At 40.4% G+C, this 15,588-nt stretch overlaps 1 protein-coding gene across 1 annotated transcript in view; it reads left to right on the top strand.

The window, feature by feature from the left end:
- Nucleotides 1-501: 501 nt before the first annotated feature.
- The window catches only part of LOC128736623 (protein encore), a gene marked incomplete at its 5' end in the record, with an annotated part of 46,067 nt that continues 30,980 nt past the window's right edge, over nt 502-15,588 (top strand). Inside the window, one exon of the mRNA XM_053831110.1 lies at nt 502-915. Within this exon, the coding sequence (XP_053687085.1) occupies nt 502-915 (414 nt within the window). The remainder of the gene's footprint in view (nt 916-15,588) is intronic.

The following is a 15,588-nucleotide window of genomic DNA, read 5'->3' as shown; positions in this document are numbered from 1 at the left end:
AATCGTCACACAGGTTAAGCCTTGTATAACCACAAAATAACAGCTTCTGCAAGGGGCAAGCTATTCTTCTGTTGATTTTTTGCTTTTTATTCACTAATTATTCCACCCAATTGCACTGCTTCATTTGAAAATTCAAACAAACAATAATTCATTTGAAAAAATAATCAACAGCCAAACTGATTTTCTCACTGCAAATAACATCACCCACTCATCAAGATTATTGTGAACGTGCTCATTTCTATCTGTTGTCTTTCTTTTTTCTCTTCTCTTGTTTCTTTCTCGGTTGCAGATATTTTCCTTTCATTAACCAATAAAAAAAATAATACTAGCAAAAGCAAGCAAAAGAAAAGCAAGAAAAATAAACGCTCGCAGAACATGAGTACAGCTCCCGCACAAGCCGCTGTCGTGTTATCAAACAACAACAACAACAACCACAGCAACTGCAACAACAGTACCAGCAGCAACATCATCAACAGCAGCAACAACAACAACATCATCAGCACACCATCTGCTCCCATCAACACTATCACTAGTGCACCACCCTCATCCATCGTTGTTAGTAGCTCCGTAACGAGCCAGGCTTGTTCGGTATTGACAGCGTCTGCTGCACAATCATCGGTGCCGGCATCGGCGTCGATCTTAACTAACAACAGCAGCAACAACAACAACAACAACAGTAGTGCTATCTCTAGTGGTTGTAGCAGCGCTGGCATGGCGACCCTAGCGACAGCCGGAACAGTGGCGACGACGATGCCGACAACGATGGTACCCAATGCGGTATCGCAAGTATCGCCTCCAGCAACGGCCGCCACCACCGGTACGAACCCCGTCGCGGCAGCCGCCCAGCCACCACAGAAGGATCAACACGCGGAGGACGCGCTGAACCGACCGAACAGTCTTGGCGGTCGACAACGGGTATGTGTTGCACTTTTGCTTTTTGTGTTTGCTTTTCATGTCTCACCATTAAAATAATGCGCTTCGAAGAATATTGTTCAATGCACTGAATCAATGGGAGCGGTAGGAAACTTTGAAAGAATGACACTTGATGGCAAACTGAATGGCGACGACTGAAATATGACCCCCGTGTCCCCGGTGTATCAAGCCAGGATGTTCTATTCGTTTGACAGGAAACACTGAAAGATCAAACAATTTATTACTATAAAAATGAAACAAAATTGATGTGTACACGAATTAATTTACACCATGTTAACCTCGGTCCTGACCTGACGGCATGCTTGATTACCTGTAACAATATTCACCCTCGTCAAGTTTTTGACACTCCAGAGGAAAGGCTCTCTCCAACTCAGTTGCGCTCCTTGGGTTGGGTTGGTATCCTTTCCGAATGGGGATCACATTGTCTCGAGTCACGGTGTCAACAATCAACGAACGAAAGCGTCACAAAAGTATTTGCCTCGGATGATGGGGAAAAACCCAGTCCCTCTAGTTAGCTAGCAGACTTGCATCTACTATAGTGTAGCTCTTCCTCCATCCATCCACAAACCGGTAGACGGCTTAAGAGGTGACAGGCCAAATAAAAAAACGTCAACTGACTCGTTAAATAAAACTCGTTCAATTCAGTTAGTGATCAATTACCGGATCTATATTATTTTTTCCAATTTTTCTGAACCAACCTACAACGGTACATACTTTTCCATCTCCATACACGAAGTTGGCATTAGCTTGGCTCTTGAATTGTTAATTCAGCGTGATGTGATGTACTTTTCCATTTTTCCTTCTCAACCACTCTTTGTTGGCGTTCGTAAGCGTACGAAAATATGCCATGTCCCGCGGGATAGCTCCATGTTAGACTCGCCTATAGGAAGAAGCCCTAACAAATTGCCCGCATGCCTAAAGTTGACTTTTCTCAAGGCTTTTGCGAAACTAACTTCCTTTGAACCTCGATTAGCCTTAATTTTAAAGTGATTTAATATTTTCTAGAACAGTAAAAGTAAAACTGGAAATTAATAGGATAATTTTGTTTTTTATTTCAGCAGCTCTTAGCAACTTTTGTCTGCAAAATAACAACTTGCAGTTATTCTATTAAATTCCTAGTTCAGATTGCAGGTAGCTCCGCTTTACTTATTTTTAAATATACTTTTACTGTACATTTTTACGGCCCAACATTGTGGAACAATGGCGGAGATGCAAAGCATTTACCCGACAATAGTCTGTGCCTTTTTATTGTTCTCCCCAATAGGCAACGACGGACGGAGGATAATATTTCTACTTGACATTAAAATTTATGAGCATACGCCACAGCAGCAGCGGTTATAATCTACTATTTGTGAAAACCCTGAAATGCAACTTATCTGCCATGTGGCATGGTGGTAACAGGGCACAGGGACCTGACACAGGAGAGAAAACATCGCCTGTTGTGTTGTGTGTGATGTCGTCACGGCATTGCTGCTGGCGTCTTGCCTGCCGGAAGCGAATTATATATCCTGGCAAAGTTATTCACAATGCTCTTGAAATAGTACTGTGCAGGTGAACTTTATCCTTCCAAGTGGTATGCACGTGTTATCCATGTGTATATCCTTAAGATGTCTGACGATTTGTATTCTGTAGGTTGGTTCTTGCATGGAGAAGATATCGAATTTTTATTCAATTCCGTTACCACAAAATATACAAAATGTTTTGGAATGCAAATTATTATTGAGTTAAATTTACTGAGATGTGACATGCATTTTTCAAGATGTTTCTTCAAAGATTTCTTGAGAGATTTTATCAATTGTTTTGATAAATACTTGTTTAGGCCATTCCAAATCATTTTTAAAGTTTTTGTCACCCTGAGCTCTAAAGAGCTCTGAGAGCTGTACAATCTGAGAGCTCTACAGTCTGGAAAACTCGAAAAATGAGTGTACGAGTTGAGTTAACGCTTCTAGCACGAAACAGAAATGAAAATTCGTAGATTTCGTAGATTTTTGCATAGAAAATAATAACGTAGGGCAGGGAGGGTATTTTCAGCCCATTAAGCGGTGGCATCTATTTTTTCGGCCTATGGCCTAGTTCTAGTGGAAGAACAGATTTGACGTTCTTTGAACAAAAAATAGTAGATTACTTACATTACTTACGCTATTGGGCGGAGTACAAACTGAAAGCGGAGAGTGGCGGGGGAGTATGAATCACGAGCTACAGGCACTGCTTGGGGAGACTCCCATCGTACATCTAGCGAAAGTTAGCAGGCTACGGTGGGCCGGACACGTCGTAAGGATGCCGGACGAAAGTGCGACGAAAATAGTCCTCTTCAACAACCCCACCGGCATCAGGAACAGGGGGGCCCAACGTGCACGATGGCTCGACCAGGTCGAAAGCGATTTGCGACTTCTGAGACGACTAGGAAATTGACGACGAGTGGCCCAAGACCGAGTTGAATGGAGACGAGTGCTTGAAACAGCACGAGCCACCCCGGCTCTACGCTGCTGAAGAAGAAGAAGAAGATTACTTACAGTCCTATACTATACTATTTGTCGTACTATAAAAAATAGTACGGGAGGGTATTTTCAGCAGGTTTCTAAATTCAGCCTATTTGCCTCTACTTTCGCCAATAAAAATACTTTGCCGACATACAATTTTAATATGTTATGACTATTTTCTCAATACTATAAGTAATCTACTATTTTTTATTCAATGAACGTCAAAACCATCTGTTCTTCCAACTAGAACTAGGTCATAGGCCAAAAAAATAGATGCCATCGCTTAATGGGCTGAAAATACCCTCCCGTGCCCTATCATAAGCAAGAATAGATTCGGTTTCACTGCGACCACTATTGTAGTATATTCTGATATCGTCCAGGTGTTTTTTTCTGTATTCCGCACTTCATTCTTTTTGCAGTATCGTTAAAGAATAAGTCAATTGCTAATTGCTTATTATCCATGCTTAGATGTTGGTGTTTTCACCTTTTCGTCTTTTTACCACTTTTCAATCAATCACGTTCTCAAGAGCCCTTGGACTTGGACAAGAGGCTACATTACACACCTCAAGCCAGTACCATTCTTATAACTAGCTCCAGCTAGGGGCTTCATACTCGGTAATGCAGCGTTCAGCACTAAGGGAGCCGGATAGATGTTGTGGGCCTGAAAAGAGCCACGCTAAAGTCACTTAACATCGATAGGTCTGACTCTACTAAGATTTGAACCCTCGCCCACTCACTTGTCATGGCAGACTTTCGGAATCGTGTGGCAACCAGCCGCACACCCTTTTTTCTCGCTTGCTAGTTTTTTGCATTTTTTTTGTCTACCATGCTTCTACCTCAAGAGTTACAAATTTTCGAAATAAACGTTGTCCGGAAAAATTGAAAAATTTCTTTTGATGTTGTCTGGGCAAATAGCAGCCATCGAATTTTTTAAACATTGGCTTCGATCATTTGTCCATTATCTTCACCCACATTTCATGCAATTCTGGGACGCAAAATTTCATGGAATTCTGGAACCCGTCTGTTCAAATCTGCACGACAATTAAAAAAAAAGCCGGTAAAAAATCTTTTTTGGGAGAGAATTTTAGCCTTTGTTCGGTGAGGATGGCACAAAACATTATTTGCTGGATTATTGAAAATTCGTTTGACTTTCTTGGAAGAAGAAATTGACATAATTCTTTTGTTCAACGTCCTTAAATTGCGGTTCAATAGAATCGTCGAAAACGATACAGCTATCATACAGGAGTCGTCTAAATAGTTTCACGCCCATCTGACGGTATGCTATCAGCTTCTAGGAATTACTTCACTTTATTGTTTGGTGTTTTCGTATTAGAATCGACAAAGTCTATCTTGTGACTTTTTTTAACGTATTTTGCTCTGGGTGCGTATTTCATGACTTGAATAATTGATGATCTGGACAATGTTTTTTAGCTTGTGCAGTTCGCCGAAGGCGTACATAATAAAAAGGGAAACTTTTCTAACACACGACTTCATCTGTGTTTGTTATTCTTCTGCCATTACAGCATTCTGATAAGATCCAAAAGGTATCAATAAATCTCCCTGTAGAGTGGAAAAACCCAGCCAAACAAAAAGTGTGATTTTTTAAGCGATAGTTTTTACAATCGACGGAGGGGATGGTAAAAAAAGTAACGAAACAACGGTATTTATAGTACTTTAGGGGTGGCAAGACGTGAAGGGGAAAGCGCGAAAAATTGGGTAAGGGTCATTGAAGCAACTATATTGAGGTACTATAAATACGTTTGTACCTTTGTAATATCTGTATATACCAAGTGCTACGGAATCATTCAAGGACTCAAATCTATAAAATAAAATGACCGAATCAGTTATGCCGCCAACCCTAAGGAATGACTCCTTAAGATCCAATGTTGTATATTTAACCATTTGTTAAACCAGCATCACACGCCGGCGCTAACTGGGCTGGGTTCTGGTGCGTTAAAACGTTGCATATACGTATACGTTAAAATATTGCAAGCGTACAGGTACGAGGTACGCATAAGAAGCAGTTTAAATAAGCTTTTGTTTAATTTCAATTTTGTTGCGCGCACCCTTGGAGAAACTGGACCGCGCATTTTTAGAAATGTTGTAGTATTTAATGTCGCCGTTAGTCGTTCTATTTCCTGACCAACGCGGCTACTTTTGACTTGCCATAAATCGATCGGGCTTTAATCCTCTTGGTCCAGGCTAGTTCCTAAATTCGACAAATGGAGGGTCGAGTCGTTACACTTTGCTCGCAGGCATAATCAATGAGCTTACGAAAGTAAAACAATATTTAAAAAATGGGGTCCCAGACTCAAAGTGAACTTTTTCGATTTCTTCGGACACTACAGCATCGGTTCGGTTTTGGTAAGTCTCGTTTTTGGCACGGTAATTTATTTAGTAAAATCATGATACTATTGTTTTTTCTTTCTTTGCACCTTTCTAGACTTTTGCTATCGTGGGCCAAAGTGTTGAATTTTTTTAAATATCCAAGCTTTGAACGCCTATTCCAACCGATATTGTTAACAACAACTTGACGAAAGATAGCGTTTTAACAGTTCCTTTATATTAGCCGTATTTAAAAAGGTTTAACAGACAGCCTGGAACGATATTATTGCAAAATATTGTATTTTAATTTTATTCCGGTATTTCACAAAAAACATTCTATAAAGACAATTCCAATTTGAATTGCACCCCTTGAATAAATAGAGAATATTGCGTCTTCAGTTAGGTAATTTTATCGCAGCTTTATCATCGGTTACTCAAAGAGATGTGCTTGATTTATAATTCAACAGAAAAAACATTAACGATGTTTGCAAGAAGCTTTACTTTCAACACGGCATTAAACCTTGAAGTCGACATTACAAAAACACATTTATTTAATGTTGTGTTATTTCTTATGTACTTCAAAAATGATCCTCGATCCTGCCGAAGTCAAAAGTAATAGGAACAAACTGATTTAGTGTACAACTAAAGTCGAAGAAGCCAGCCTGAACGTCAAAGGCAACCGAATGTCATTGCCATTGTCATATGAACGAGACCCCACTACTCTAGCCCACCTCTGCCACGGAGCGTGATTTGCTTCGGGGAAATCATATTCATTTCCATTTTCATTACCAATCACCTGTCGGATCCTAAACCACCCATCACAAAGTGTTCGTTAGCGCGGTTACTGGCTGCCCGACCCGAAGAATAAACATCTGACGTCGTGTAGGAGTGAAGAAATCGACTGACTTTGTTGTTGCCTTGCTGGGAGCTACAATTTGCTTCTTTATCGATCCATCATTAAAAGTGAATCAACGATTAGGTAATCGCGATAGTCCGAAACAATTCATCATTTCTGCTTGTAGTTAACTGTCGGTCATTGGAGCCTTTTATGTTTTAACGCATGAAACATTGTCCTACTCTAATTGTTCTTACAAATTCTTTCAATGTTAAAAATTAATGACAAGTACTTTTTTGGTTTGAACCAATTGGATCGAATATTTGATTTCTCGATTTTAATTATAATTATTTTGGTACTACTCAAAAACAATTTCAAACAAATATTCTTGCTTCTTTCTAAGATCCCTTCATTTTAAACAAATCCACATTTTCATTTTTCATGTTTCACTCAGTTCATAGTCAAAGTTGTTCATCATCAATGGTATTCTTTTCCTCCCACCCAAATTCATTACCTTCCATTTACCACGCATACACTATATCCTATGCATACATACAATTCTCACGAATGGAGTAATTTATAAACCCATTCTTTCCCATGTCAACAATAGGGGTTGTGGTGGTTGTGGTGCGGCTTAAAACACAGCGACAGCACTCCATCTAACTATCTATCTATCTGTCTGCTCATTGCGGTAGCAATTTTCCATTCATTTCCAAAAGTTTCTGAGCCGCCGCCGCCGACGCAGCTTACTCCCGGTAAGCCCGACCATCTATTTTGCCTAATCGCTTCGACATTGACATTTAAAGTTTGCTCCTTGCCGTGGCCTGCTCTGCTACCAGTACCGCCGGCGCCGCACCGGTATCAGCAGGATATATGACAGACGCCAAACAATAATTCATTAAACTTGCCCAACTATTTCTCGGGTATCGTTTGTTGTTCGAGCTCGTTGTTAGTTGACTTCAATCCAATATAAAACCTTTTACTGGGTTTTGAAGTTTTTCCCAACAACCGGGCACATGATGATTATTGATGGTTCGCACGTGTCTTCCAACATCTAAGAAGAATGGTGTTGACCTTCTGCTACACTTCCGCATATGACATTTCAAGGATTTGATGCGGTTTTTCGCTGCTTCCGTTCTTTCTTGTGCGGTACAGGCAAATGGGGCTGCCAGTGCAGCTCGATTCCATTCCGCAGGCATCGTCTTTCAATCGGTGGGAAATTCCCGCATCAGCTATAAGCAGTAACTGTATAGCACCGTATCAACGCGCACTGCGTCCCCATGTACCTGCTGCTGTTGTTAGTCAACCGCCGGCGAACCACTTTTTGTCACGAAATCACGGTTGGAATTTATTGATCATAAATGACTGCTTGGTTTCCGTTGGTTGGCATGGGGGGCGTTCGTAAAGACGATGGGCGGTTGAAAGCTTTTCCCTTTCGGTCGGTACATTGCTGCCCATTCAGATCCACAAACGAAAGGATTTTTACACTGAACTGGGGAGGAGAGATGACCGGGTCTTTGCCTACCGGTTCGAGTTCAACGTATACGTACTACACCACAGAGCCACAATGGTTCATTTCAATGTGTGACGACGCTCTTGTGCGGCTCTCGGAGAGTGAAGGAAGAGTGGGTATTAGAAGGATTCCGGCTGAAGTTGTTTGCTTCACCTTCATAAATTTTTCAATGCGTCCAACGGTAACGTCCTGCTGTGCTCTCGACCTGACAATGACCGAAAAAGTGTCTCATGTGGGTTCGTTCGGGAGGGTTTCTTGCGAGATTATTTCTGTACGTGGTGATAAAATATTAAATCGTGTTTCGGGACTTCTCTGTGAGCTGTGAGTTTCGGCGCGAAGCCAAACTATTGGGCAAAATGTTAAACGTAAATGTTTCATGCACGGAAAACTGTTTCAATTCGCTTGGGAGAATATTTTATTAGTTGTACCTATAATGTGGCTGAAAAAATTGAGCATACATTGATAATGTAGTATCGATTAAAGAAAAAGAATGGTTCGCAATGCAAGATTCCGATTCGTTACTTTCGTTATACTGTATAACACGGTGGCGGATTACGAACCAACACAAGACGCATCGGTGGGACCGAAAGCAATTCGTAAGAATCGAATAAAATTTTGCAGGTACCATATCCTTTCTAATTAAGCAATTATACACACTCAGTATTGTTGAAATTTATAATGTTGCGTTACCTATTTAATAATAAATAAATATGTACAAGTAAGAAATGCTATGATCCATAATTTCCGTGATATTTCTCTAAATGATTATCTCAGCAATGAATAAGATTTTATATCCCAACCAAACGAATATTGAGTTGTGCACAGCAAATGGTTCTCAGACTTTGAATTGCCAAATTCCATCTTTAAATTTTTTTAAATAGAAAATTAGCCAAAACTCGTGCGTTGTGAACACGCCGAAGGCTATTTTTCCTATTATAAAACGAAAATACATGAATATTTCAACTCTAAAATGTCCTCATAGCCAAAAAACACTGGTAAAACTCTACAATATACCTAACTGTGTTGATGTGCTATTTGGAATGGAGCCATCCATACCCCATGTGAACAGTTTAGAGGGGGGGGGGTATAAAAATATCTACACTTGTCAATGGAAGGATGGAGCGGATCCCCCAGCTTAGACAAAAAAGGAGCGGTGCACAATTTATTAAGTGTTGCTTCAATGACCCTCCCATACCTCATTTTCCGAGCTTTCCCCTTCACGCCTGGTCCCATTCTGTTTGGATCCTACCAATATCTTTGTTTCATTACTTCTTCACAGTGCCTTCCGTTAATTGTAAAAAACTACCGTTAGAAAAAATTAATTATTTACCTGATATGCTACCCCACATTGTTGTTTACCGGAGACTAATCCATGGGAGGATTAAGAAAAACTAACTCGTAGTCGGTAAACCCAGTGAAACGAATAAAGAATTTCTGCGGGGGTGGCTGCCCCCCCATAGTGACCAACGCTTCCGATTGCGGGTCACCGGCAAACACACGCGACCTGCGGCCATCTCGCCCTGAAACAGAGGAGAGCGGGTATGATCATAAAGTGATGTTTGAGAAATTATTGCAAATGGTCGTTATGAAAAATGGCTTCTTATAATTATGCCAAATTTTGGACGTCAAAAAAGAGAACGTTAATTCGAATTTTGGGCGTAAAAAGAAAAGACGTTAATTTAGATTTTGAACGTAAAAAATGGACGTGAACAGAAATCAGATTCTACATTATAATGTATTATACACTAGCTGTATCCCGCGTGTGTAGTGTCGCTTCTAACTAAGAGTGAATTATCCTTAGCCTAATTTTCTATAACTTCAACATGTCTGCGTTTCTGCTGTTATCAGAGGCACGAAGTTTTTGCTTGTAGCAGTTTACATCCCTCCCGATAGAAGCAAGGTGGTTCATAGACGAGAATATCCTCTCGATTCGTGGGAAAGAGGTTTCTGACCACAGAATTACAACCAACCGCAAATTTCCTGGTGTAATGGGGGGGCTGGAGTACAATACGACAGTTCCCTCATGTTTCCTGCTGCTAGTGCTGCTGTGGTTGATGGATTCGAATTCCTAAATTTAAACAAGTAAATCCAGTGAGTATTTACCTTGGACGAACACTTGACCTCGTGTACTGTATTCCTAATCAGTGGTTTGCGCAATATCTTCGCTGCTTCCCGTCGCTCCTCACCATCCTCCACTGGATTTATTTTCGCCTATAGTGGTAGATCCCGTTGACGCTCCTGCAATCAATGTCGGAATGGCACCTCTAAATTATCGTCGTATCAACTTTGAGACACTTGATGAATACCTTTCTTCTCTGGACTGGTCTGCATTATTGGGCGAGATGGACTTGGATGATATGACATTGCAGTTGCATTGCAGGCTGAATAGAAATGTACCTAGAGTTAAACCTCCTTTAAAACCTGCTTGGAGTAACAGTGAGCTGCGCAGATTGAAACGGCAACGCAACGCAAAACAGAGACTACTTCGTAAGCAACGAACACCGCCAAAATAAACGCGCTTTCAAAGATGCCAGTGACGCTTACCGTGGACTGAATAGTTCTCTTTACAAATCCTATGTACTGCGGGTGCAATTTGGTTTGCGAAATAATCCTAAAACCTTTGGACATTCGTAAACTCTAAGAGGAAAAACTCTTCCATTCCTTCTAGTGTGATCCTGGGTGGAATGGAATCCTCGACAATTACCGAATCTTACGAATTGTTTGTCGATCATTTTTCTTCTGTGTTCGCGAGTTGCTGTACTACACAATCTGATGCTGAAATAGCTGCGTCGGATGTCCCTGATGGTGCAGTTGATCTGGATGTTTTTGACATCACTCCAGATATGGTTATTGCTGGTGCCAAGAAATTGAAGAGCTCTTACTCACCTGGTCCCGATGGTATTCCAGCTATTATTTTCTGTCGCTGCGCTACTGTTCTTGCCCTGCCTTTCAATCGGATTTTTAACAAATCGTTTGATCAGCGGAAGTTTCGCTACGCTATGGAAACAGTCCTATATGTTTCCCGTATTCAAGAAGGAAGAAAGCGAGACGTAAGGAACTACAGAGGCAATACAAGTCTTTCTGCTGGATCAAAGCTTTTTGAAATCATCGTCAGTAGTGTAATCCTGAACAGCACCAAAAACTATATTTCAGTTGACCAGCATGGCTTTATGCCGGGTCGTTCTATGTCGACTAACTTGATCGAATTCACCAGTACCTGCATTTCACAAATGGAAGCCGGAACGCAAATCGATGCTGTGTACACAGCGTTCGACACAGTAGATCATCAAATACTCTTGCACAAGCTCTCTAAACTGGGTGTTTCTGACAGACTGACTTCGTCGTTGAGCTCATATCTTACAGACCGTACTTTACGTGTCAAGCTGAATTCGACAGTTTCACGTGAATTTTGTAATACTTCTGGTGTCCCATAAGGTAGTAACTTGGGGCCTTTGCTTTTCGCCTTGTACTTTAACCATATTGCTAATCTGCTGGGTTCCGGATGCGTACTAGTATATGCCGGTGATCTAAATATCTATCTAGTTGTGAAATCTGTTGACGATTGCCGCCGATTGCTAACCCTGCTGGACATCTTCGCTGATTGGTGTAACAGAAACAAGCTAACAATAAGCATTGCAAAATGTGTCGCAATATCATTTCATCATTGTAATGTGCCTATCTCATTTGACTATCAGATAAAGGGAGTTGTTCTAGAACGCGTCGATCAGATTATTGATCTTGGAGTTCTGTTGGATAACAAGCTCACGTTCAACCAACAATATGATGCTGTCATCTCAAGAGCTTCGCAGCAACTGGGATTCATCACAAAAATCGCTCGTGACTTTAAAGATCCGCATTGCTTGAAAGCATTGTACTGCGCGTTAGTACGACAAATATTTGAAAACGCCTGTATCATCTGGAATCCCCATAACTTGTGCTGGACAGCTAGAATAGAACGTGTGCAACGATGATTTGTCCGTATCGCTCTAAGACATTTGCCGTGGCGTCTAACTAATAATCTTCCCCGCTACGAAGACCGTTGCCAGCTTTTAGACTTGGATACGCTAGAGAGTCGTCGGAAGAAACAACCAGCGACTTTTGTAGCCAAGCTTCTCAATAATGAGCTTGATGCCCCGGTTTTACTGTCTCAAATTGATTTTAGAGCTTCACGTAGATAGCTTCGTTCATCGAGTCTGCTGACAACTAGATTCCATCGGACCATGTACGGATTTTATGAACCACTGACGTCATGCACTCGCACCTTCACGCTAGTCGAAGACTTATTTAACTTCGGAAATGTTACCTCAAGCGCTTTCAGTAGAAGAATAACAAGGTCCAGGATGCTGCATTAGTCTTAGTTTTAGATTTAATTTTTCATGTAGATAATGTCAATTGTTAGATGATTCGACCAATATACAATACAATACAATACAACGAAAAAACACTACGCTGGTATAATTTGCACGAGTCTGCTATATAACGGTTACATTCATATATCAATTTGCCACTGTGGCGCCTGGATTTTGGCCAGGATACTTTCATTTGTATATCATTACCTTATGTTTGTTTGAGACTTAAATTTTGGGCTCCTTCTCTCTTTTGGGTCCACAATGAATCCGGCCCTGGTTTGCTGCTCGCACTAGCTGTAGTGTAAGTGAACATGTATTAATCTCAACTTTGTGTAAAGCATGTAAAGAGCGAGCTACGTCTCTAACCACGAAAACACGGCATTCTGCCAGAGGCTTAGTTTTGGTTACAGACCGATGAAGCCTCTTCTATAGTTCAGATAGGATATGTATTTTGGCCAACCTCAATCAACCATATTGTGTTTCTCAAAATAGAATCTAACATCGTTATACTTTAATTAAGACTTTAATCAATTCTGTTCAACCATTGTGGAATTGCCCAGAAACATTTCTCTCAAATCATCAATCATAAGTGTAGCGAAACGCTAAACAAAATCAAACTTTTTTATAACAACACTATCAAGTTCATCTTTTTTGCCAAACCAAGCGAAAACTACCGCCGTTTGCTATTGCAAAAGAAACTAACCACTCGCGATGATATCTTTCGCTTCAAGGTCGTATATTGTCGGTCCATGATAATGTATCTTTTCTTGCCCGAAAATATGGCCCACTTAAGGGCCGGCGCCTCTCTCATCCTTCAAGCTTTCGTTCGCTGTCTATTCGGAATAAATTATGATGATTAGTGAGTGCGTGTTTGGGGCAAATAAGACCACGACCAAGGACTGTCAATTCAAAACGAAACAGGTGGCATTGATGGTGGTCTGACCTTTAAGTTGTGTAATTTTGTTTGTACTGATTTATACATATTGATTACCGACTTGCTTGAAACAAGTAAGTGCCATTTGGTGGAAGCAGCATAATGATTCACGACAACAACGGAAAGAATGTCTTTGTTGACTTTTATGACTGTATTGCCACACTCTCCCCCGTCTTTTATGATTAATCAGTAAAATATTTTATTTCACTGTTTCCACCCGCCCCCTCGTTGGTACGGTCGGTAGGTAAATACTGCAGTTGATGGGAAGCAATAAATGGATAAATTCGTTTGTTGTGCCAGTACACAACACACCACACACTTCGGAGAAAGGATCGATGCGACGAGTGGCTGTCATTGTTCCATCCCAAAAGAAAAAGAGCACTTTTTTCACGTGTAATAATTGACATAAATTTGCATGTTTTGTTTTCCCTGCATTATCTCTGCATTTAAAATGAAAAAGGACTATCATCAAGTGGATTGAAAAACGTTAAAAATAACTAAAAAATATGATGGGTTATGTTATTAAACCAGTTTTTTAGACGGGAAATAGTCATTTGGCTGCAAACTACAGACTACTTTGAAGTTCGTTTAGTGATTTGCTACGTATAACTCACTTAATTTCATCCCATCGGATACGTGAAAAAGCCTTCATTTATATTGCATTCTGTTTCCCATGTTTGAAGCTGAGTCTATCCATAATGTTTTGCGTTGGGATTCAGTTTTCATCACTAGTGAGAATTCGAAGTGTTTTATTTTTCTATTAATTATTCATTTCTCTTGTAGTCTTACTTTTGGGATTCACTGGTTCACAAGTGAACCATTTTCCTTTTAGTTGCCTCCCCTGCTATGTACGCTAATGGAAACGTTTGCAATGGCAATGCAAATGCAAATTGATTCTATGGTTGCATCGAACCGTTTGATCTTAAAGTGATGACTATTCAAATGTACCCTGAATAAACAGTACTCATCACCATTTTTTCACGTCTTAATACAATTTAAAAAGCTGTCTTGCTACTTTTTCGCAGAATTCAATTGTAGCGAATCTAATGCTGACGTACCTCAAACTTTTCCTTCTATAACTCAATACAACAATTTATTGGTAGCTTTTGCACTGAAATGAAATCGTTCATCGTTCCGCAGGTGTATCGAATGTACTCAGAGGTAATCAGTCACCTAGTCAATCTGCGGCGGGCTGGCTGAGAGTCTTGTTGAACCGCCAGCAGCATAATCTCTAAAGATAGACCTACACGGTTGCTGCTGAATTCATCACTCATCAACATCGCGCGCAAAATCGTTGACATTTGAAAGCTACGGAGGCAGAAAGATTCGTCACGTGATGGCGTCACCGTCTTTAGATAGGTACCTGAATGTTGTTTACTTAGGGGAGGGTACATTTACTGAAAGAACTGCCCCTTTGAAAATAAATATCAATTTATTAAATTAAAGGTCGCCGCTTTTGAAGAATAAGCTGCTACTCAGAATAAATAAATTGACAGTTTAAAGCAACTTACTTAATGCAAGAACTAACCGGATTTTTTTCATCAATTGCGAAAAACTTTACATCAATCAGCCCTTGTATTGACGTATAATCGTATAAACTCCAAGTGGAAATTCCGACTTGGTTGCGAGTCATCACAGCTGATGCCATATGTACAGGACTCGCGTCACCTTTACTTGCGTTGTTGATTTCCATTCACACGTTTTCTTGTGCAGCTGGGAAAAAGGTTTATATACCATCAGCCACCAGGATGATGGTCAGTGCTTGTGAATGGTACGTGACGTAACGAACACTGCTGACTTGTTGTTCTTTTCGATTCTGTGCTGCTTTGTTATCACACACCACCCTACACACTTGGAAGCTATGTGCTTATGAATTTTTTAATACTTTAGTTCATTCATTCGATCGAAATCGATCGGTGGTTTTAACGGAATATATTATATGAATATTTCTTAGGGCAAACGTGTTTTGTTTATTCATCCATCCTCCAGCTTGAATGTTCTAACTGGGACGTGTAATTGTGAGCACGTAGAAAGTGACTTTTCAATTCATTGAATTTCAATTCAATTGAAATTCAATTGAATAAAATTTATTTAAAAAAAAATATTCAAGGTCCTTTGTAAAGCTTACCTTGGGCGACATTTAGCGGGTATTATCAAATGTATGATTAGAAAATAGGATTTATATTGGCGTTCTATATGTGCATGGGATTCACATCCGA

The sequence above is a fragment of the Sabethes cyaneus genome, chromosome 2 (genome assembly GCF_943734655.1).
Source record: "Sabethes cyaneus chromosome 2, idSabCyanKW18_F2, whole genome shotgun sequence".
Taxonomy (NCBI): domain Eukaryota; kingdom Metazoa; phylum Arthropoda; class Insecta; order Diptera; family Culicidae; genus Sabethes; species Sabethes cyaneus.
This window is presented reverse-complemented; position numbering and strand designations above follow the sequence as displayed.